Here is a 22,155-nt window from a genome sequence, read left to right as displayed (position 1 = left end):
TAAGTGAATATTACAATGTCCTTTTTTGTCATTTTAAATTTAATTGTCAATCAAATAATTATTTTTATTGAACAATTTCGTTTTCAACCGCTACTTAACAACTAACATCTAATATCTAACAACTAACAGCTATTAAAATAGCTAACAACTGCTAAAACAATTAAATTTGTCGAACAGACTCTAAACGTTATAAGAGCTTACCTTTTATAAAAGGGAAAATTATTATTTAGTCCCTCAGGTTTTACATAATTATCCAACTAATCCCGAGGTTTGCACTAATATATAACTAGTCCCTCAAGTTTAACTCCGTCTAATTAAAAGGTCATTCCGTCCGAAAAGTTAGTTTTTTTCCGTTAATTGAAGACTAAAAGACTAAAACACTCCTCCCTCGCTGATGTGGACCAGTATGACCTTCCAAGCAAGGGAAACGAAAGGTCAGACTGTTATTCTCCCAACTCTCTCACGCAAAAAACGTCTTCATCTCCAGTGGAAGTGTTGAAGAATTTTTATAGAAAATGATGTTTATTGACGAAACGAAATGAGTGGTCGTAGCATGTAGTGCTTCGTTTGCGTGGAATCACAGTCTTAAAGCTTCGTTTTGAGGTAAATACCACAAACTCAGACCCACTTCATTTTTTGCTTGAAAAAAAATTGAAAATCAATATTATTGAGGATGTTTATGATGATGATTTTTGGTATATTGAAATACTTAAGCATCATTATGAGTTGTTTTGTGTGTAATGATAATATATTGAGGGTTTTTGCAGACGATAATGCCTTTTTTGTAACACATGTGTTAAATTACAATGTAGGAAAACTTGAATTTGATGGCTTTGCCTGAAAGTTACACCATTGGGGTCATATATGAAGGGGATACAGTGTATTTGTATGATGCACAACCTGACAAAATGAGTTTCATTGTCCTCTTACAAAACGTATGCAAAGTTCACAAGATAAAAGATGGGAATGTGGATATTACATGTTCTGAAAATTATAGAATAAAGAATGATGCAGATGTGACTTTAATGTTTGAAAGATTCAAGGACACTGATTATATTGAACTGAATTTGGTTAGGAAGCAAGGTGAACCGAGTGTTGATATGCCAAATGTGTTCCACAGTCAGGTGGCAGATAATATGGGTTTATATAATAAAAATTTGCAGCATAATAGGGAAGTTCCACGCAATGGTGTTGGGGAGGCAGAAAGTAATATTGGGTCACAAACTGAGATAAGTGGGGATGTTGGAGATGTGATCATTATTGAGCAAGAAAATGTAGGTGTTGGGATTGGAAATACAGAGGGTACAGGTAGTTGTAGGGGGAAGGGGGCAGAAATGTTGATAGGATCACAGATGTGGGATATTGTGCTAGCTGACAACACTGAGTATTCAGGCTATGTAAACCAGTTAGGTAGGGGAAAAGGGAGGGGGAGAGGGCGATGTAGAGGCAGTGCAAATGTTCATGAGGCCAATGTGAATAGGGACAATAAGAAGGGGAAAAGAGCAATTGCAGTTGGATCCTCTTACAGCTTTAGAGATAGGGTACAACAACAACAACCATTGGAGTGGGAGGGGGGAGAAATAGAAACTATTGTTGATAGCCAGTCCACAGATGATGACTATGTCTTTTCTGATACTGAAGATGAGAGTAGTGAATCTGAAACACCTGAGGGAATGAAAACAGATCCAGAAGAGGAAGTTGACTTCAATGATGATGTTGATGATGGTCCCAGTGATGTTGATACTGACAAGGAACAGTCAGCTGAAAGTAGTGACATGGAGGTTGATGCACCAAGAAGGAGAAGACCTAAAAAGAAAACACGAGATCCTTGGAAGAAAATATATGACAATATATTTGAAACACCAGTTGAAGGTGATATTGAATTCAGAGTTGGGCATGCATTCTTAAGTGTTGATAGTTGTAGGGAAGCTTTAAGGGATTATGCTGTTAGGGGAGGGTTCATACTAAGGATGATCAAGAATGATAGTAGAAGAGTGACAGCAAAATGTAAGCGGGAAGGCTGCACATTTAGGTTCCATGCTAGTGTGGCTCCAGACTTAGTGAGTTTTGTAGTAAAAACCCTACAACCTGAGCATACATGCACGAGGCCATTAAACAACAAGAATCCCAATGCAACAACAAAGTGGGTGAAGAAGAAACTGGAATCTCAATTGGCTGCTGATCCAGGAATCAGCTATACTTTAATGCAAGCTGAGTTAAAGGCAAAATGGGGCATTGAGACTGAATATTGGCAGCTTCATAGGGCAATGATAGCTGCTAGAGAGCAAGTTGCAGGTTCACACGTTGAGAGCTATAATAAGTTGCATGAATACATTGCACAACTTCAAATGTCAAACCCTGAAACTTTTATAAAATTTGAATCAATGCCAAGGAACAATTTGGATGAGCCACTTGTCTTTAGCTCCATTTTCATATGTTTTGAAGCAATGAAAGTGGGATTTTTGGAGGGATGTAGGCCTCTCATTGGATTGGATGGATGCTTCCTGAAGGGCCCTTTTGGAGGATGTTTACTGAGTGGTGTTACACTAGATGGGAATAAGGGGGTGTTCCCACTAGCTTTTGCAATTGTTCAAAATGAATGCACTGCAACATGGACCTTCTTCCTTGACTGTCTTAAACAATGCATTGGACCGGGATGTGATTCAAAGCCATGGACATTCATTTCAGACAGACAAAAGGTAACTTCCTCCAAAGTATTTCATATTTCACTTTCAACTATTTAGCTAATGATGTTGAATTCTATTTGAACATATGGATTGCTTGAGGCTGTGAGGACACAGTTTGAAGGTTCAATCCATAGATATTGTTGTCAACATTTGTTAATGAACTTCAAGAAGCGCTTTCCAGGGGTGATGTTGAGGAAGGAATTTTGGATGGCAGCTAAGTCTAGCCATAGTTATGCATTTAAGCAGCATATCAAGAATGTTGAGGCTAAGAATGAGGGAAGGGCTGCAAAATGGTTACTGGATATTCCTATTTCATATTGGAGTAGACATGCCTTTCATCTAGCAGCTAAAAGCGTTGATGTGACAAATAACATGACAGAGAGTTTCAACAGCTGGCTTGGAAACTTGAGGAACAAACCAATTGTTGAGCTAATAGACTCTATTAGGCAGAAATGTATGGTTATGCTTCATAAAAGGTTTGTAATGGCTACTGCTTGGGAAGGGAGAGTAACTCCAAAATGCAAGAGTGCATTGAACAGATTGATAAAAGAATCTAGACAATGCAAGATACTACCAAGTAACAATAATGAGTTTGAGGTGAGAGAGGGGCCTGTGGCTTTTGCTGTTGACATTAGGAAAAGGACATGCACCTGCAATTATTGGGACATTTCAAGTCTTCCATGTAAACATGCTTGCATTGCACTTGGATACATGAGACTCAATCTTGAAGACTTTTGTCACGAGTATTTCACAGTAGATGTCATAGCCCAGCCCATGGTCAATATTGTCCGCTTTGGGGCTCCAGCCCGTACGAGTACCCCCTCACGGTTTTGTTTTCAGGCAGGCTTTGCAACCCGCCCAAAAGGCCTCAACCATGTTCTGGAACCACCCCTCTTATGTACAGGACCACCCCCTCGTACTTAACCGATGTGGGATTTGCCTAAGGTGTGCTGGCCTTGCCACATACACCCCCCCTTGGGGACTCAGCGTCCTCGCTGAGGTTTGCCCCACCACCGGCCAGAGGAACGAGGATCGGCTCTGATACCAATTGTCATAGCCCAGCCCATGGTCAATATTGTCCGCTTTGGGGCTCCAGCCCGTACGAGTACCCCCTCACGGTTTTGTTTTCAGGCAGGCTTTGCAACCCGCCCAAAAGGCCTCAACCATGTTCTGGAACCACCCCTCTTATGTACAGGACCACCCCCTCGTACTTAACCGATGTGGGATTTGCCTAAGGTGTGCTGGCCTTGCCACATACACCCCCCCTTGGGGACTCAGCGTCCTCGCTGAGGTTTGCCCCACCACCGGCCAGAGGAACGAGGGTCGGCTCTGATACCAATTGTCATAGCCCAGCCCATGGTCAATATTGTCCGCTTTGGGGCTCCAGCCCGTACGAGTACCCCCTCACGGTTTTGTTTTCAGGCAGGCTTTGCAACCCGCCCAAAAGGCCTCAACCATGTTCTGGAACCACCCCTCTTATGTACAGGACCACCCCCTCGTACTTAACCGATGTGGGATTTGCCTAAGGGGGTGGTCCTGTACATAAGAGGGGTGGTTCCAGAACATGGTTGAGGCCTTTTGGGCGGGTTGCAAAGCCTGCCTGAAAACAAAACCGTGAGGGGGTACTCGTACGGGCTGGAGCCCCAAAGCGGACAATATTGACCATGGGCTGGGCTATGACAATTGGTATCAGAGCCGACCCTCGTTCCTCTGGCCGGTGGTGGGGCAAACCTCAGCGAGGACGCTGAGTCCCCAAGGGGGGGTGTATGTGGCAAGGCCAGCACACCTTAGGCAAATCCCACATCGGTTAAGTACGAGGGGGTGGTCCTGTACATAAGAGGGGTGGTTCCAGAACATGGTTGAGGCCTTTTGGGCGGGTTGCAAAGCCTGCCTGAAAACAAAACCGTGAGGGGGTACTCGTACGGGCTGGAGCCCCAAAGCGGACAATATTGACCATGGGCTGGGCTATGACAGTAGAGAAGTATGTAAAGGCCTACAAAGGAGTCATTCATCCAATTCCAAATTACAACATCCCACCACAAACTGACTTTCCATTCCTAAAGCCTCCAAACGTTAAAAGGAAGCCTGACAGACCAAAAGTAAGGAGAATACTTCAAGAGGAAAAAGCTCATCCAAGCACAGCTAAAAGATCTTGCACAGTTAGGTGTGTGACATGCAAGCAACTAGGCCATAATAAGAGAACATGCAAGCAAGCCCCACCAGCCATATCTCAAGTCAGATTCACTTTTGCAATCTGAATAATTACTATGATGTTTTATAGTATGTGAATACTTACTACGTACCATTTATTTTATTAGAGGAACAAACAACTTGTGCAAAGAGGAGGAAAAAATTCATCTGGATCTGCTGCTATTGTGGAAAGAGGTGCTGCTGCTGCTATGGGAAGAGGTGTTATTGCAACAAGAGGGAGAGTTGTTGCTGCAACAAGAGAGAGAGGTGCTTCTGCTTTGAGAGGGAGAGGTGCTTCTGGTTTGAGAAGGAGAGGTCCTTCTGGTTTGAGAGGGAGAGGAGCTTCTGGTTTGAGAGGGAGAGGACATCCTATATCGTGAATACTGATATTTTGCTCTGTGTTAAGAATGATAGCAGATTTGGTTTTTTGGTTCAAATGTTGAAGATGGTTTTTTGTGGACTAATATGATGCGGATGTTCTTTTGGATTGTTGAGGTGTTGCAAATGGTATTTTGGGCTTCACATCTTGCAATATGGATATCCTGCTATGTGTATTTTGTATGAACAGGTGCTGCTACTGACAACAGATTGCACAGTTAGGGAAAATAAGGAATCTTTTGATTTTCTAGCCAGCACAGGAACAAATGTGTAACTTTTTTTTTTCCATTGTGTCTGTCTTTTTCTTGATAGCAAACACGCAAGTGTGGACCAAGTTTGATTTGAGTAGGGTTTTTGTGATGCACATTATGTAAATATGTTGTTTTTGTCTTTTGTGAATTGGAAACATTTGACTAATGACAATGGAACTATTTGTAACCACTCTTCTGCATGGGAGCCAAGTTTGAATAAATATTTTTGCTTTGCAGTTGCTATACTTAAAAGTACACATTTTATTGCAGAAAGTATATTACATTCAAATCATCTTCAAATTGATTGTGCCCAGCTGAGTTACTAACATTCAACAACTAACCCACCACATTGACACAGCCAACTACAAAAACAACATAAACTACAAAAAAAAACTAACCAAACTACCCTAAATACATAAAAAAAAAAAATTATTATTCACAATCCTCTGTTACCCTTGAACAGCAACATTACAAGTAAGGTGAAAAGCATCATGATAGCAATCAAGCATATGAAAATCAACTTCTTCAAGCTGCCAATCTCCGACTCCAAGCACTCCCTTTTTCCTCCAATGGTCACAATCTCATTATACATTTTCATCATCTCCCTCTTCATGTACAACATCTCTTCCTTAAATTCAAACAAGTCAGTAGCTACACTTTTTTGCCTCACTTCGAATTCGCTTCCTTGAGATCGATCTGATGAATCTATAGCTTTACACCAACCAAGAAAAGACCCGCATGCATTTTCAATATAGTAATAATACAGTCGATTTTTGTTTTTTTGTGTCTCTGAGATCCTAATGCCTGCTTTTTTCCCACACTTGCAATACATATTCACATACCTTCCTTCCCATGCTCCATCGGCTGCGCTTGAAGAAGACATGTAGGCTGTCGCTTGTTACCTGCAAATGAAATGGAGAGGAGCTTTTGTTTTTTCCCTTTTTTCCTTTCTCTGCGTTTTGTGGAATGAAATTTGGTCAAACCTCCTTTATTTTCATGCACAGTTCAGTAAGGGCATTCTTCGTCATTATAAAATGTCTGCCTTTGTTTTGAACTGATTTTAATGAAAAAAAACCAACTTTTCGGACGGAAGAACTTTTTAATTAGACGGAGTTAAACCTGAGGGACTAGTTATATATTAGCGCAAACCTCGGGATTAGTTGGATAATTATGTAAAACCTGAGGGACTAAATAATAATTTTCCCTTTATAAAATGATATCTTAACCTTTAAAAGTTGATTCAAATGTATGTTATCAAACATTATAAAAAATAGCGTTTAGCATTTTAACTAATCAAACAAAAAAAAGCTACTTCAAAAGTTGTTGATGAAAACCGCCTTCATAATTCAATTACAAAATAAGAAAAAAAAAACATTTAGATTTCTTTTTTAAAAATCATTAATGATAATATCAAGAATTACAAATAAGCTTATAAACCAGATATAGAACTTTGCTATTAGTAGCTAATCAAGTTCGCTGAATTCATATCCTTTTGAATGAAACTAAAACTAGAAAATATAATATTAGATATTTCCGTTTGAAGTTGATCTTGACAAAAAGATATAAATCTTCATAGTAGCAACAAATCCTTTAATTGATTTGGACATCAAAATAATAACCTGAATCTTCTATAAATGAATTGCTTTTCCAATAATTTGCAACATATGACGAATATAGATAATTTTCCGCCATTATGCGTCAATAGCATCAATGGAGAAACTAGTCACACTACTAGGCTACATTGATAGAAGATCCACACCTGCAAATCAAGATCTAAAGTCTCCAACCAAATAAAATCAAATATTATAGTTTTATTTAGTACTAAACCCTCACAAAGAAAGGGACAAAAAAACTTTAAATATGGAGAAAACCAACAATAACAAAACTAAAAAGACAGATCTGTTATAGAAAAAACAGATCTAAATTTATTAAAGCAAAAGAAAGTTGAAACGAAAAAAAATATTTGAAAGTAGGAGGTAGGGGGCCACCGCTGATATAGCGGCAGCCCCAAACTAAAACTAGGGTTTAGAAAACTAGAGAGAAGAGAAAGAAAAAAAACATTTAGATTTGAATGATGTTTTTGAAATAAAATTAAGTGATTTAAATTTCATTATTAATAAAATAAAATTGAAAAATTTCACCTTTAACGACATAATAGAATTTATCAATTTCGTAAATTATGACATTTTTTCTCGATCAAATAAATGAACATAATAATTCAAACCACTTCTAAAGTGTTTACTGTATTGTATTTTTATAAAATTCATAAGCCACCTTTTTTTTGCAAGACATCTAGAGTTTCAATTATCCATAGTTTTAAAACAATCTAAATAGGTTAATTTGGATGTTACGAAGACTCCGTTTGTTTCCATAAAATAACTTGAAGGAAAATATTTTTTACAATTTTCTGTTGTTTGAGGGTTCAAGAAAATAAGTTAACGGAAAATTAAGTCATTTTTAAGGAAAATGACTTTCCATTTTGAAGAGTGTAAAACATTTTTCGGACTTTGACAAACTTATTATAACTTTATAAATTTATATTTTTTAATTTATTAATCATGGGTAGCCATTACCACCGCTTACCATTCACCACTAACCACCACCACCAGCCACCACTGGTGACTGGTGACTTTCAGAATTTACCATTTTTTCGGCATTATTTTCATATTTAACAGTAAAATTTTAAAATACGAAATTTATATTATTATTATTATTATTATTATTATTATGGTCTTATAAGTTAAAATTTTTAATATTTTTAACTAATTTTCAATATTGCAACCAAACAAAATGGAAAATAAGTCATTTGAAAAATATTTTTTAAAGAAAACATTTTTATTGGAAAATATTTTTCAAAGGTAAGTTATTTTTCGGAAATAAACAGAGTGTTATTTTTCGCTCATATATTGTATTAATCATCAAATGATTGAGTACGTTTCTTTGAATTAATCTAATTAGAGATGCAATAAATTTTATATTTTTATGGGCTGTTAAACCCATAAAAATAGAAGAAAGTAAAAAATAAAACACATGACAATTGCCATGTGCCTGTTATGTTCAACAACTAAAAAAGTTAGACATGTTATGTAATCAAAACACTATATTTGATGGTGTAACTTTAATTTATACTAATATTTAAAGTCTCTTTGATAATATTAGTTATTTTAATAGTTGTTGGTTGTTCTATTAATTGTTAATTATTAGCTTTCAGCGGGCAGCTATTTATATATTAGTTTTAAATTAAAAGTGTCAGTAAACTTAAAATAATTAAAAAGGAGAAAAAACAATGGGTATAATTGTCAAAATTTGATTAAAAGCTAAATCCTAAATGCTAAAAGCTAAACTTATAGTGTTTAACTTTTCATACAAAGTTCTCTCAATATCTAAAAATTATTATAAAAACTATGTTAGTATTTTAATTAACAGAAATAAAGTTTTGACTTAGTTAAAATATTGAAAATTAGTTGAAAAGTTGTTACCAAACAGCGCTTTAGAGTTGAAAGAAGTGGATTGATAAAATACTAATTAAATAATGGGTAACTATTAGGACAATCTAAAAAATAAAAAGATTAAATAAGGTTTAAGTACCTTAAATACTATGAAATAGAATGCAATAACAATAAATTACAAAATTCATGCTATTTAAGGTAACTTGTAAATTTTGACTATATTCAGCAATAGCTTTTTACGTAGTATTAACGTTTTTACTAGAGTTCAAATATTTTTATTATTTATAGTGTTTGATAACATAAGACTTATATTAATATTTAGAGCTTAAGGGATGTATTAGAGAAACGTTGCTCTCTTTAACATTTGATAAAATGTTGGTAAAATTACTGATAATTACCTGAAACATCTAATAACTATTAAAATAGTTAACTTTTAATGACACGAGTTTAATATATGATATTACAATTTTTATTTTTAATATATAGTTCAGTCTTTTAAAGGAAAAAGTGGTGCTGGTTGAATCCAACCTAATCTTGGAACAAGCAACTTGCATATCCAAAAAAAGATCACGTCAAGCATTTTAAATTTAAAAAGAAAATATAGAGAATGGTTGTAAATGTGTTACGAATGGTGGCGATGCAAGAGAGGTATTAAGCTTAAGAAATATTTAATTAATGATTAAAATATGTAATTTTGACTAAATGATTGTCAGTATTCACAAGCGGCGTCAGAGTTTAGAAGCAAACAAATGGACAATGCAGTAGTCTAAGCAATCTCTCTCAATATATGTAAGCATGTGCTAGTTTGACAAAGGAAGAAAAATAGAAAATCAATGGTTCATTGGGCCACCTTCCTTAGGAGACAAACCATTATTGCCATTGGAGAACTTTGACTAATAAACTAATAATTAACAAAGCTTTTAATGCAGTGAATTTGATGGGTTGATTTTAGACTTATATATATATATATGCACCCGCATACAGTTTACCGCGAATTTATATCCATTTTAATTAGTAATTGATGGTTGATAACAACTAATTTATATCAATTTTAATTAATAATTGATGGTTGATAGAAATCTAATCAATTACGTTTTGGAATTTTTTATGTATTAATTACTAATTCAGATAATATTATATTTTGACTACGGTAACTTCATAAAAATAATTACTACTAAATCCCTTTTTTTTGTCAAATTTAATAAACTATTATATATTATTATAAAAAATTTAATTAATATTTTTATTTATATAACATATTCATATAGAAAATAATATATTCATCTAATATATATGTGATATATATAAATAATTATATTCTTAATGGTTATTTTATATTTTATCAATAATGTCACTAAAATTTTACCAAATAATTAACCTTCATCGGCTAGTAGCTATTAGTCACCCGGTTATTAACTATTAACAATTGTATATTAGATAGCTAGCGTGAACAATTAGATCAAATTTGCCCATTTGCCTTGATCTCTTACCTATATATTGAAGAAAAAAAAGCACTCAAAACTTTTTATTTCTTAATTTCAATTCAAAAAAAATTGTTTTTAAAAAAGAAAAGAAAAAGAAAGTGAATAATTGAAAATGAAAAAAAATGCCATTTTATAAGTATTTAATGCTCCATATATCTTACATTATAAGAAAAAAATAACCAATTATAAAGTTATTAGCTGAACGGCTATCTACCTATTTTGTTTAATTAATTATCAAGCCATTTTAAATCTTATCAGTCAAATTATTGCTCCATTAATCAGTGACCATTGCCCAAAGATCTTGCATATAGTCCTTGATGAAAATGAATAAAAAAAACCCGTAATTAGACACATAAATTGCAATCCTTTTAGTTAATTAATAAGAGGATTAAAGATTAATAATGTGTCTTATGGACTTGCATTGCATATATATATATATATAACTAATTAGATAGCTCTCAATGTGTTCTTTTTATTATTATTATTATTATTATTATATTATATGAAAGTATAATAAATGGAATGGTGAAAATTTCAAACCCTATTTATTATTAGAATATAAAATTAGAAAAGAAAATTCAAACCTAATTATTTGACAAAGTATAACAAATATAACTATGGAAATCATGAGATGGGGAAGTTAGGGAAGATTACCAAGAACAAATTCTCCAAAAGAAGAAGAAAGAAGAAATATGATAATTTACTTTTCTATACCCAAAACACATAAAATCCATAAAAATAAAAAAAATAAAAAAGAAAGAAAGAAAGAAAAATGATTAATTGAAACCAACTCCATTGAGTGATTCAAAGAAATTCCATATCAGTTGAGCCGTGAGGCAAAGGAAAATGCAATTATAGCATTTCTTGTATAATGTAAAAAAGCCACTCGTTATGAGCTGACGGTATTTTTTTATCATTTTAAATATAATTAATAACAATATTAATTATATTTTTTAAAAAAATAAAATGAATACCTTTAAAAATAAAGGGATTTTTTTTAGTAGAATTAGTGTTAAAACTCGCGCGATGTGGGGAGCAATATTAAATGATGAAATAATCTTTTATAACATCATTCAAAAATAGTAAAATTATATAATAAAATGATAAATTGTATTTCATTGAGATATGTTGAAAAGTCGCAATGCTAAGATATGTCTTTTTGAGTATCATGTGAAGCCTTTCATAAGGTATGCAATAGCAAAAACCATATATGGTATGACCTATATATAAAAAAAAAATGCATACATACTATTGATGTATTTTTCAATAGTGATAATAATTTTAAGAATTTAACTAATTATATTGAAATAATAAATTAAGTATTTTTTTATTTTATGTTTATGACTTATTACAAATGATTGTTTATTTACTTGAAATATTCATGTATTACTTATTTAGAGTAGTGTGTCCTAAGCATGTAGATATCCTATTTTTTAAAAAAATTATCGTATCTTGTATGTTCTCGTATGTCGTGTATCGTGTCCATGCAACTTAATTCTTAGTATATGAGACTACTCCATACACTAAGCTAATTAACCGAGGTTTCTTTTTATTACCACTAAAAAATGAAGTACTTTTTTTAAAATTTATTTTTGTGTCATTGAAATATAAAATTAAGTATTTTTTATTTTATGTTTATAATTTATTGTAAATGATTGTTTATTTATTTGAAATATTAATGAATTTACTTATTTAGTATAGCGTGTACTAAGTGAGCGGATGTTCAACCTTTTTTAAAAATTGTTGTATACCGTATATTCATGTATCTCGTGTCCCGTGTCCGTGCAACTTAGCTCTTGGTATATGAGACTAGTTCATACACCAAGCTAATCAATCAAATGTTTTTTCTTATTACCAATAAACAATGAAGTGTTTTGTTTAAAATATATTTTTGTGTCATTAAAATAAGAAATCAAGTATATTTTATCTTCATGATTTATTATAAATGATTGCTTATTTATTTGAAATGTTAATATATTACTTATTTAGTATTGTATGTTCTAAGAGTGTAAATGTCCTAATTTTTTTAAAATTATCGTATCTTGTGTCACATGTTCATGCAACCTATCTCATGATATATGAGATTACTCCATACACCGAGCTAATCAACCAATGTTTTTTTTATTACCAATAAAAAATGAAGTTTGTTTTTTTTAATTTATTTTTGTATCATTTAAATTGTTGTTTATTTATTTGAAATATTAACGTATTACTTATTTATTTGAAATATTAAGTGTAGTGTATTCTAAACATATGGATATCCTACTTTTTAAAAATTGTCGTCTCTGTATGTTCTTGTATCTCGTGTCCTGTATTCATGCAACATAGCTCATGCTATATGAGATTACTCTACACATAAAGCTAAAAAATCAAAAATTTTTATTATCAATAAAAAATGAAGTGTTTTCTTTTTTAAATTTGTTTTTATGTAATTGAAATAAGAAATTTATTTTTTAATTTTTTATTTATAATTTATTATAAATGACTGTTTATTTATTTGAAATATTAATATATTACTTATTTAATTAATTATTAGTCAAAATTTAATTGTGGTCCCTATTGTTCCTATTTTTGGTTTTTTAATTTTTAATAATTAATCAAACGTAGTGGTTCCTTCTGTTCCTCCTCACACTTAGCAATTTCAGAAGTTTACACTTGACTTTTATATAAAGCAAACTGTTCTACTTTTATATATTATATATATATAGATTTAGAGGCATAAATATTCCCCCAACGCTATTATGAGCAGGATTGTTTACCATTCCAGCTAACACATTGTTGATGATATTTAAAGGGATTGATCAAGGTTTATTTAACTTAGGAGTCATTTGTAAATGCTATAACTATATATTAGAGTTTAAGTATAACACTATAAAGTAAAAAAATATATATTAATTAAGAAAATATAGAGTACATATATGGATTTGTGAAATTATCTTTAGTGATATCAGAGATATCCATATTATTTGTAGTTGTAGCTAATTAAAAAAATTTTAATAAAAAAATATTTTCAAGAAAAGTTAAATTTTTTTCTTCTAAAAAAACTAGATTTTTAAATAGATATATAAAGATAATTAAAAATTTTGAAGTTTTGAAATTTCCTTTTCAAAATAAATTAATATATATAGATTTAATATTTTTCTATAATTTAATTGGATGTTTCTTTTAAACATTAATTTTTCAAATAAATATATATAGACAGGTCAATATTTTTGAAATTTATTTTTTAATAAATATATGTATTTTTTTTTCTACAATTTGATATTCAACTCCATTAATTTATTCTGTTACTTCTAATTTATTTATATTTCTCAACCTTCCTTTATTATACCATATTAAACACTATATATATATATATATATATATATATATATATATATATATATAATTTTAAATAATGACACAATAAAGTTTAAATTTTTTTATAATATTAATTCACATAATTTATAGTATAATCTAAAATAATATACTAATTGAATGAAAAGCAAGATGAGCTTTAAAAGAATTAATTGAAAACATGAAATTGGCTCATTTTGCGAAGATTAAAAAATAGGAGTAATTTGTACATTCTGGTAAGAAGTAATATTAAAATAAGAACTTTAATTATTATTAAAGATAACTACACAACTTTAATTATTATTAAAGACAAAGTTTTTGATAAATCTCTATCTACGAAGTGATCTATTTGCATTTTATTGTTTTAGGAATTTTTAATCCCTCTTCATTTATTTATATTTTGATTGGATCACATAATATATTTGTGAAATCAATATACGCTAATAATAACACTCGAAACTTAATCACATTAATTATATATAAAATGTTAATATTGATTTAAATAACATAAATCAATAAAAAGACATCATTAAATATGAATTTTTAAATTTTTATATTTTGATTAATCAAATATTTTTAAAGTTTAAGGTTTACATAAAATTAATATTTATTTAAAAATTATTATGCCATTGTATTTATCTTATTTTTAATGTGAAATCACGTTTTTTAATATTATAAACATCTAGTATGAAAAAAAAAATTATTGCAACATGCCTATAGATAACGATTAAAGTAACGTGCGAAGTGCCAAAAAAAATAAAAAATGGTGCATGTAGTCATCAAAACTGGTTTGATTGGAATTTATTTTGCGTTTAATATGATATTGATTAAGTTGCAACCACCTCCTCTCCTCTTATTTATAGTAGTTATTCATTATTTATTTTACTTTATACTCCGTACGTCCCATTTTATTTGCATGGTTTGATAAAAATACGCGTATTAAAATTTAGTCAATAAAATTATTTTACCTTTCTTTATCCTTAACTCTTTATTCAATCAATAATTATAAAGGTTATTATGGAAAAATAATTGTTTGCATATCTAAATTTGAAAATCTATAAAAATTTATAAAATTCACATAAAGGAGCAAACCACGACATTTACAAAAACTATAATGCACTCTTTGCTTAGTTTTGAATTTATTTATTAATTTATTAAGTAAAATAGTTTAAAGATAAATATGATATTTAAATTCAGATGATTGTAATTCAAAATTTGATTTATATTGATTTAGTTAGATTTTTAAAATAAAATCTTTATCCAAAGAAAAATCTACATTTAAAATTTAAAATTCAAAGTAATTAGTTATGCAAGATGAAAAATTACGATTTTATCTCTTTTTTTTTTCTTAATATATTACCTCTGCATTTTTTTTAAATACATAATTTTATCTCTATAAAATAATAATATAGTAGCTAAGGATATATTGGGACACATATTAGGGCTACTTCCTTGATCCATTTAACCTCAAATAAATAAGGAAAAGACTTACTTAAATTCAGTATATGTCATTACTTATGGACCAGATAAATGAAATTCAAAATTTTATAAAAAATATTCTAATTTTATCTATTTTTTTTCAAAATATATAATCAAAAACACTGAATTTAATTAATTTGATTAATAGATGAAAACATGGATGAGATTTGCGTAAGTCTTTACCAGCACACAAAGCCGAAGATAATAGAACCAAAATGCAAGGTTTAAGGCCACATTTTTAATTATATATAATATATAATTAAATTAAGCAGTATAATATAAATAAGCACAAGGTTTTCCTATTTCATTCAATAATTAAAAAAAATCAAATAAATAATTTATTTTCCTCCAGGCACATCTCATATCTCCTAAAAAGGCTGCTCTAGCTTCTGACCGCCAGCACTATCTATCTATCTTCTCCCTCCAAACCAAAAGGTCAAAAAAACCCACTTTCCTTCTCTCTCTCTCTCTATCGCTTTCATGGTCACAACCCTATAACCTCTCTTCTAAAACACTTCTCTCCTCTTTCTCCTAGCCTAGCATAGCAAGCAAAACCAATCTTTTCTTTGCTAAACCAAAGCAAGAATATTTTTTTAGAAAAAAAAAAAGGAGAAAAACATGTTTAATGTTCATTTCTATAGCCATTGCTCTATGAGTACTGATGGTTTCTTGAATAGATAGGGAGAAAAGAAAGATTCTTGATTTGGGTTTTCTTTTTCAGTGGATGATAGATCTAAAAGAAATGGGAAGTAAGTGGAGAAAAGCAAAACTGGCACTTGGCCTTAATATGTGCCTTTACGTTCCTCAAACTCATGAGCAAGATTCTTCCTCTTTGCCTTCAAGATTCTCCGACGCTGTTTCGCTTTCTCCTGCCACTGCTCTTTCCGGCGGCTCGACTACTCCTACTCCGTCCTCTTCTGGCCTCCGCTTGTCCAAATCCGGACCCAAATCCTCTAAGGTATATGAAACTACATGTTTATACTTTTCAGTGAATTAACGTTACTGGAAACTTTAATTTTGGTTTACTGACTTGATTCTTATACTTTTATTGATGGTTAATAGCTTAATATGAGTTTTCTTGTTATTATTATTATTATTATTATTATTATTATTATTATTATTATTTGGCTCTATTTATTTATTTACTTTTGATGTTATGTTTTTGAGAATGTTTTGAATTTCCTTTTTTTTTTTTTTTTTTTTTTTCCATGACTGAATTAGTGGATCTCCATGGAGGCGTTAATATTTTGAGTGATCACGTGGTTTTTTTTTTTTTTTTTTTTTTTTTTTTTTTTTAAATTTTTAAATTTAACCCATTTCGAGGAGCCTGTGTAAAGCTCTTCTTTTTCGTGAGCAACAATGTACTTTGATTGTGATATCATATTCTCATTAAAGATGAGCAAGGAATTTTCATATATATGAACAAAACTACCTCATTATGAATAGGCCTATCAGTGGATCAAAAAAGATTGAAATTTTATTAACCACTCATTAACATTAGTTTCTATCACTGCTAAATGTTTTTTTTATTATTATTTTTTATTTAGGAAGCTGATGTAAATTAATCATTGAGAATTTAATTTACTACAATCTGTATTTTTTCATATGGTATAATAATAATAATAATAAATTTGTGTTATTGCTATAATGTCAGTTCTTATCACTGACCAGTGTCCAGCTTTTTGGTTTTGGCATTTTTTTTTCAACTTGTCACTCTAGTTTCAATGTACTTATGAAGAGTGGGGTAATGGTGAGAGTGGGAGTGATTGATTCCTGAATATTTGTGATGGGGTATTTGTTGTCATGTAGTTTTCAACTCTCTCTCCATAAGCTTGAGGTCCCTTTGTGGGGGAAGTTAAAGTGGAATAGTCCCTTTAAGGACCATTTTTCACTTTGGCTTATATGAAAAGTATTACACTACCACTCTCTAGTTTTGTTGCTGTGCCCCCTCTTCCTTTCCCTTGATTGGGAAAGTGCTTGTCTGGTCAGCACTACTTTGCTATTCCACATACACCTATATCCATCTCTGTCTCTCTCTCTCTGCTTTTGATGGTAATTTTAGAAAAGCCTGTGGACCGTTGATTGGGAGCTTTCTTGCAATAAACTTGAAGAGAGAAAAAAGTTGGGGAATTAAAGAACTGTAAAAATAAAAAATATAGACAATTCTGGAGCAAACCCATTATTTTCCCTTCTTTTGATGAGCTGTACATATATATTTGTTTTTTGGATTATTATCTTGAAAAAGCTTCATCATTGATTTGTTTAAGGCTAATTTATTATTCTTTTCTTTTGAAAAGTCTCCTCCTTGATTGTTGATAATTTGCCATTATTCTTTAGCAAAGCTTTGACTCCTAAAACTTAAAAAACAAATTCTGAAGCAACCCCATAACGTTCCCTTCTTTTGATGATTTTTTTATTAGTGTTTTGTTATATTTAAAGTATCATTATTAAGGGATCTTTGATTATTCTCTACTATTGAAAAGTCTCCTACTTTGAATGTTAACAATTTGGCATTATACTTTGCAAAACTTTGACCACCTAATGTTGACAATTTCTTAATTGATTAGCTGTTTTACTGGTATGCCTTATTATTTTGGAAAATCATCTTTGCGAAATATTTTGACCTAGTGACATATGGTTCTATATCTTCTTTTTGCGCACCATTCTCTATAATGAGCTGCATTGAGACAGAGGTCAACATTAGACACCATGTTGGCATTTGAATTTTAAACTAGTTCAATGTGGATCCAAGTCTGACTTCAATGTTTTATTTTGCTCAAGTATTGATAAATTCAAAGTCATAGAAGTTGGGGTGATATCTAAAATCAATTACATCTTGAATTAAGAACTTAGATTAAGGCACTTCATGAAGCATGCAGGCAGATATGACTGTGGCCTTCCTCTTACTTTCTGGAGAACACATTAGTTACAGTGCTGCTCTTCTAAAGATTAGGATTTCTGATATAATTATCCAATCTAACTGAGCTGCGCTGAGGATTAAATATATATTATTGATGCCCTATCCTTCTTTTGATTTATTACTATTTAGAGTTTTTATTATTTGGTATTCCTTGAGTTTACTTTGATGTCTTAGATAATGTGGGTTGTCATCTTGTTGGAACTGAATATAACATTCCCTTTCAATTTTAGTCATACACCGAGGAATGCAGTCCTCGGCAATAATCACATTGTAATTGAAATCAATTTGCTGGACTTCTTAATTTGTGTGTTTATAAGCAAGCATGCCAGAAGTGTTAACTAACAGATCAGATGTTCTTCAAGTTGCAAAATCATTTATTGAGTTTCATATTAATCAATATTGCCATTTTCCCTTCTAATCTGTGATACTGTTCTTTGGTTGTCATTTTCTTACAGCATATTTTTGAACATTTAGGATTAAATACTTCAAAGAGAAAAATGTATCTCTTGTGATCTGTGAGACTTGCATGAAAATCTCTCTCAAGGGTTTCAACTTTCAAATACATAACACGCCTCTGGTAGCTGATGAGACTGCTTTCTTTACTCAAAAACAATGTTTACCTTTGTGTTGCACCTTAAACTGTGTGTATATGTTATTGTATATGAAATGCCAGTGGATCTTTCTTTCTAACCAGCTTTACATTTTCAAACTGCAGAATACTTGTCCAATATGCCTGACCACCATGAAACCAGGACAGGGCCATGCCATTTTTACAGCTGAATGCTCGCACTCTTTCCACTTCCATTGTATTACGTCTAATGTAAAGCATGGGAACCAGGTATGCCCAGTTTGCAGAGCAAACTGGAAAGAAGTTCCCTTTCAAAACCCGACTACTGACATTTCACATGGAAGGCCAAGAAATAATTCAGTTGGTTGGCCTGCCAGAGATGATGCCTGGATGACTGTTCTAAGACGGCTGCCTCCTGCTCGGCCAGATTCAAACCGGCATATTTCATCATTTTATCATGCTCCAGAACCTTCTATGTTTGATGATGATGAGACCTTAGATCAGCATGGTGAGGTTGGTGAGAGAAACATGCCTATTAAAAGTAATGCTGATACCAGTTCCATGAGAAAAATAGAGGTCAAAACATATCCAGAAGTTTCAGCTGTTTCAAGATCAGCCTTTCATGATAATTTCACAGTACTAGTACATCTTAAGGCTCCTGTTAAAAGTGGAAGGTGTAATAGCAGCACTGATTTTGCTGAATTGCCACAACAAAATTCTCGTGCTCCTGTTGACCTTGTTACAGTACTTGATGTTAGTGGCAGCATGGCGGGTACAAAGCTTGCTTTGCTAAAACGAGCGATGGGGTTTGTTATACAGAATCTTGGCCCCTCTGATAGACTCTCTGTCATTGCCTTCTCATCCACAGCCCGTCGCCTTTTTCATCTTCAACGTATGAATGAGACTGGAAGGCAGGAGGCATTACAGGCTGTTAATTCTTTGACCTCTAACGGTGGAACAAATATTGCTGAAGGCTTAAGGAAAGGTGCCAAGGTGATAGTAGATCGAAAGTGGAAGAATCCAGTTGCCAGTATCATTTTATTATCTGATGGGCAGGATACATATACTGTCACTAGTCCAAGTGGTACACATTCGAGAACAGCTAACAAGTCTCTTCTGCCAAAATCAATTCAACGGAATGGTGGTATCGGCTTCCAAATTCCTGTGCATTCATTTGGGTTTGGTGCAGATCATGATGCAGCCTCAATGCATTCAATTTCTGAGCTATCTGGGGGCACATTTTCATTCATAGAAGCAGAGGGTGTGATTCAAGATGCATTTGCACAATGCATTGGAGGGCTATTAAGTGTGGTAGTGCAGGAGCTACAGGTCAAAGTTGAATGTGTTCACCCAAGTTTGAAAATTAGTTCTATGAAAGCAGGCAGTTATCAAACCAACATTGTTGGCAATGCTAGAATGGGTTCTGTTGATGTTGGAGATTTGTATGCTGAGGAAGAAAGGGATTTTTTGGTGACAGTCAATATTCCAATTGATAGGTTTAGTGATACAATGTCATTGTTGAAAGTTGGATGTGTGTACAAAGAGCCGCTTACAAAAAATGTGGTGACTTTAGAGAGAGCTAGTGAAGTAAATATACTAAGGCCTGAAATAATTGGATCACAAGTGGTGTCCATGGAAGTAGATAGGCAAAGGAATAGGCTTCATGCAGCAGAATCAATGTCAGAAGCTAGAGTTGCTGCTGAAAATGGAGATCTAGCCCGTGCAGTCTCCGTATTGGATAGCTGTTACAAGTCATTGTCAGAAACTCCATCTGCACAGGCTGGTGACAGATTGTGTGTTGCATTATGTGCTGAGTTAAAGGAGATGCAAGAAAGGATGGCAAGCCGACAAGTCTATGAGTCATCTGGAAGAGCATATGTTCTATCAGGTTTGAGCTCACACTCATGGCAGAGAGCAACTGCAAGAGGTGATTCCACTAATAGTACGAGCCTTCTACAAGCTTACCAAACTCCATCCATGGTTGATATGGTAACCAAGTCTCAGACAATGTTGTTAGGGAATCCATCATCTCGCTCATCTCATCGGAAACTCCGACAAGCTCTATCATTTCCGGCTGCTAGACCGCAACCGAGGTAACTGGCAGCAATCTCGCCAAAGTTTCTCCTCACCCTACATTCATCTATCAACATCCAAGAACCTTTGTCTACTTAAATTTTGTTTTTAATTATTATTATTATTATTATTATTTTTCTTTTGTTGTTTGGGAATTGGGTAAATTGGAAAGAGAGGGAGTTGGTTTTTTATATTATGGGTATATTGTCCTTTTTTTGTTAATGTAAATGAACAAGAATTTGGGGGATAGCTAAGAGATGAGTTGTTAAGAGGAAAATGGTGAAAGGTAAAGGCGGGGTTAGGATATTTTACAGTCTCATTATGGGGTGATGTAAATAAGGAAAATATTGGTGTTTTTTTTTTCTCTTAACTTAGAGTAAGGGATGGTATAGCCATGTAACTGTGGGGATACTTTGGGGTGAATTTTTCGCATCAATATGTAATATATCTGTTCTTCATTCTTTACAATTGCTCAACACAAACGTTTTATACTTTGCTGTCAAGTGGTTAAAATAAAAGGTTCCAAAGAAATAGTGAATGCATGCTTCTCGGAACCAAAATTTTCAAATGGTTTTGGAATGTTTATGTGGATGGGCAAGCAAAGGAGCTTATTGAATCTTTTCTTTTTTTGTTACAACATAATGATGGAAGAAAGTAAATATTTAAAGTACAAAACATAATTATGAACTCTCTATGAATCCTAATGAGCTCGGATTCATACATGTCAAACACAGGTGAAAAAGGGTAAATGGACAATGGAGCCAATATGGGAAAAACCAGGAGGCAACCATTAGCACCCTACACAAAACAAAGTTCCCTAACTTGAACACCAAAGGAGTGAAGGGTCGGTATGTCAAAAAAGACTAATAACCCATAAGAGACTAAACCAGAAAGAGTCTCTAACCTATGTACGAAATCCTAAGCCCATATAGGATAGGATAAGGTCCATAGCCATAATATTGGGATGGTTGTTGATAGTAATGGGTCATTGCCAGAACCTGGTGGTGGATAATGGTAGCTATTCCCATAAGGATTAATTAAGTTTTGACTGCCTGTTTGAACCCAACACAGGTCTGCATATTTTCCTGCTTTTGCAGTCTTCCTCGGAAGTTTATTTGGGTTTACTCTGCCTGTAATATGTGCCATTCTTTTTTCAGCTTCTATACTGTAACTAATCCCTTAATACAATCGGAAAAAAAAAAAAAAGAATTGATTAATTAACAACTATTAAAACAACTAATTTTGCCGAACTTGTTTAAAAGAAATTCTCATTAAAATCTAACTATGTCGATGTGGAATTCTGTTGAAGAAAACATTGTATACTATGATAGCTTAATGTG

General features: G+C 32.5%; 2 protein-coding genes across 2 annotated transcripts; both read left to right on the top strand.

Annotated features, from left to right (window-relative positions):
* Positions 1-827: 827 nt before the first annotated feature.
* Positions 828-5,257, top strand: LOC149498847 (uncharacterized). Its single transcript, XM_089718532.1, has 4 exons — positions 828-2,699; positions 2,775-3,464; positions 4,751-4,921; positions 5,006-5,257. Exons 1-4 carry the CDS (start codon positions 828-830, stop codon positions 5,255-5,257), a joined length of 2,985 nt encoding a protein of 994 aa, XP_089574658.1.
* Positions 5,258-15,645: 10,388 nt separating this feature from the next.
* Positions 15,646-21,092, top strand: LOC105628069 (Zinc finger (C3HC4-type RING finger) family protein). The gene is made up of 2 exons (XM_012209389.4): positions 15,646-16,212; positions 18,890-21,092. Exons 1-2 carry the CDS (start codon positions 15,979-15,981, stop codon positions 20,837-20,839), a joined length of 2,184 nt encoding a protein of 727 aa, XP_012064779.1. The 5' UTR covers positions 15,646-15,978; the 3' UTR covers positions 20,840-21,092.
* Positions 21,093-22,155: the final 1,063 nt, after the last annotated feature.

Source organism: Jatropha curcas, chromosome 1, assembly GCF_041381405.1.
Source record: "Jatropha curcas cultivar XTBG-Jc1 chromosome 1, XTBG_Jcur_1.0, whole genome shotgun sequence".
In the NCBI taxonomy this organism is placed as follows: Eukaryota; Viridiplantae; Streptophyta; class Magnoliopsida; order Malpighiales; family Euphorbiaceae; genus Jatropha; species Jatropha curcas.
Note: the sequence above shows the minus strand (reverse complement) of the source record. Positions and strands in the feature narration are given on the sequence as shown.

Excerpts from the sequence above, each read along its gene's own strand:
- LOC149498847 (XM_089718532.1), top strand. The coding sequence starts at position 828 with ATGGCTTTGCCTGAAAGTTACACCATTGGGGTCATATATGAAGGGGAT. Across the intron at positions 2,700-2,774 it reads TCATTTCAGACAGACAAAAG|GGATTGCTTGAGGCTGTGAG; the intron begins GTAACTTCCTCC and ends ATTTGAACATAT. Across the intron at positions 4,922-5,005 it reads CCCCACCAGCCATATCTCAA|AGGAACAAACAACTTGTGCA; the intron begins GTCAGATTCACT and ends TTATTTTATTAG.
- LOC105628069 (XM_012209389.4), top strand. The coding sequence starts at position 15,979 with ATGATAGATCTAAAAGAAATGGGAAGTAAGTGGAGAAAAGCAAAACTG. Across the intron at positions 16,213-18,889 it reads CCGGACCCAAATCCTCTAAG|AATACTTGTCCAATATGCCT; the intron begins GTATATGAAACT and ends TTCAAACTGCAG.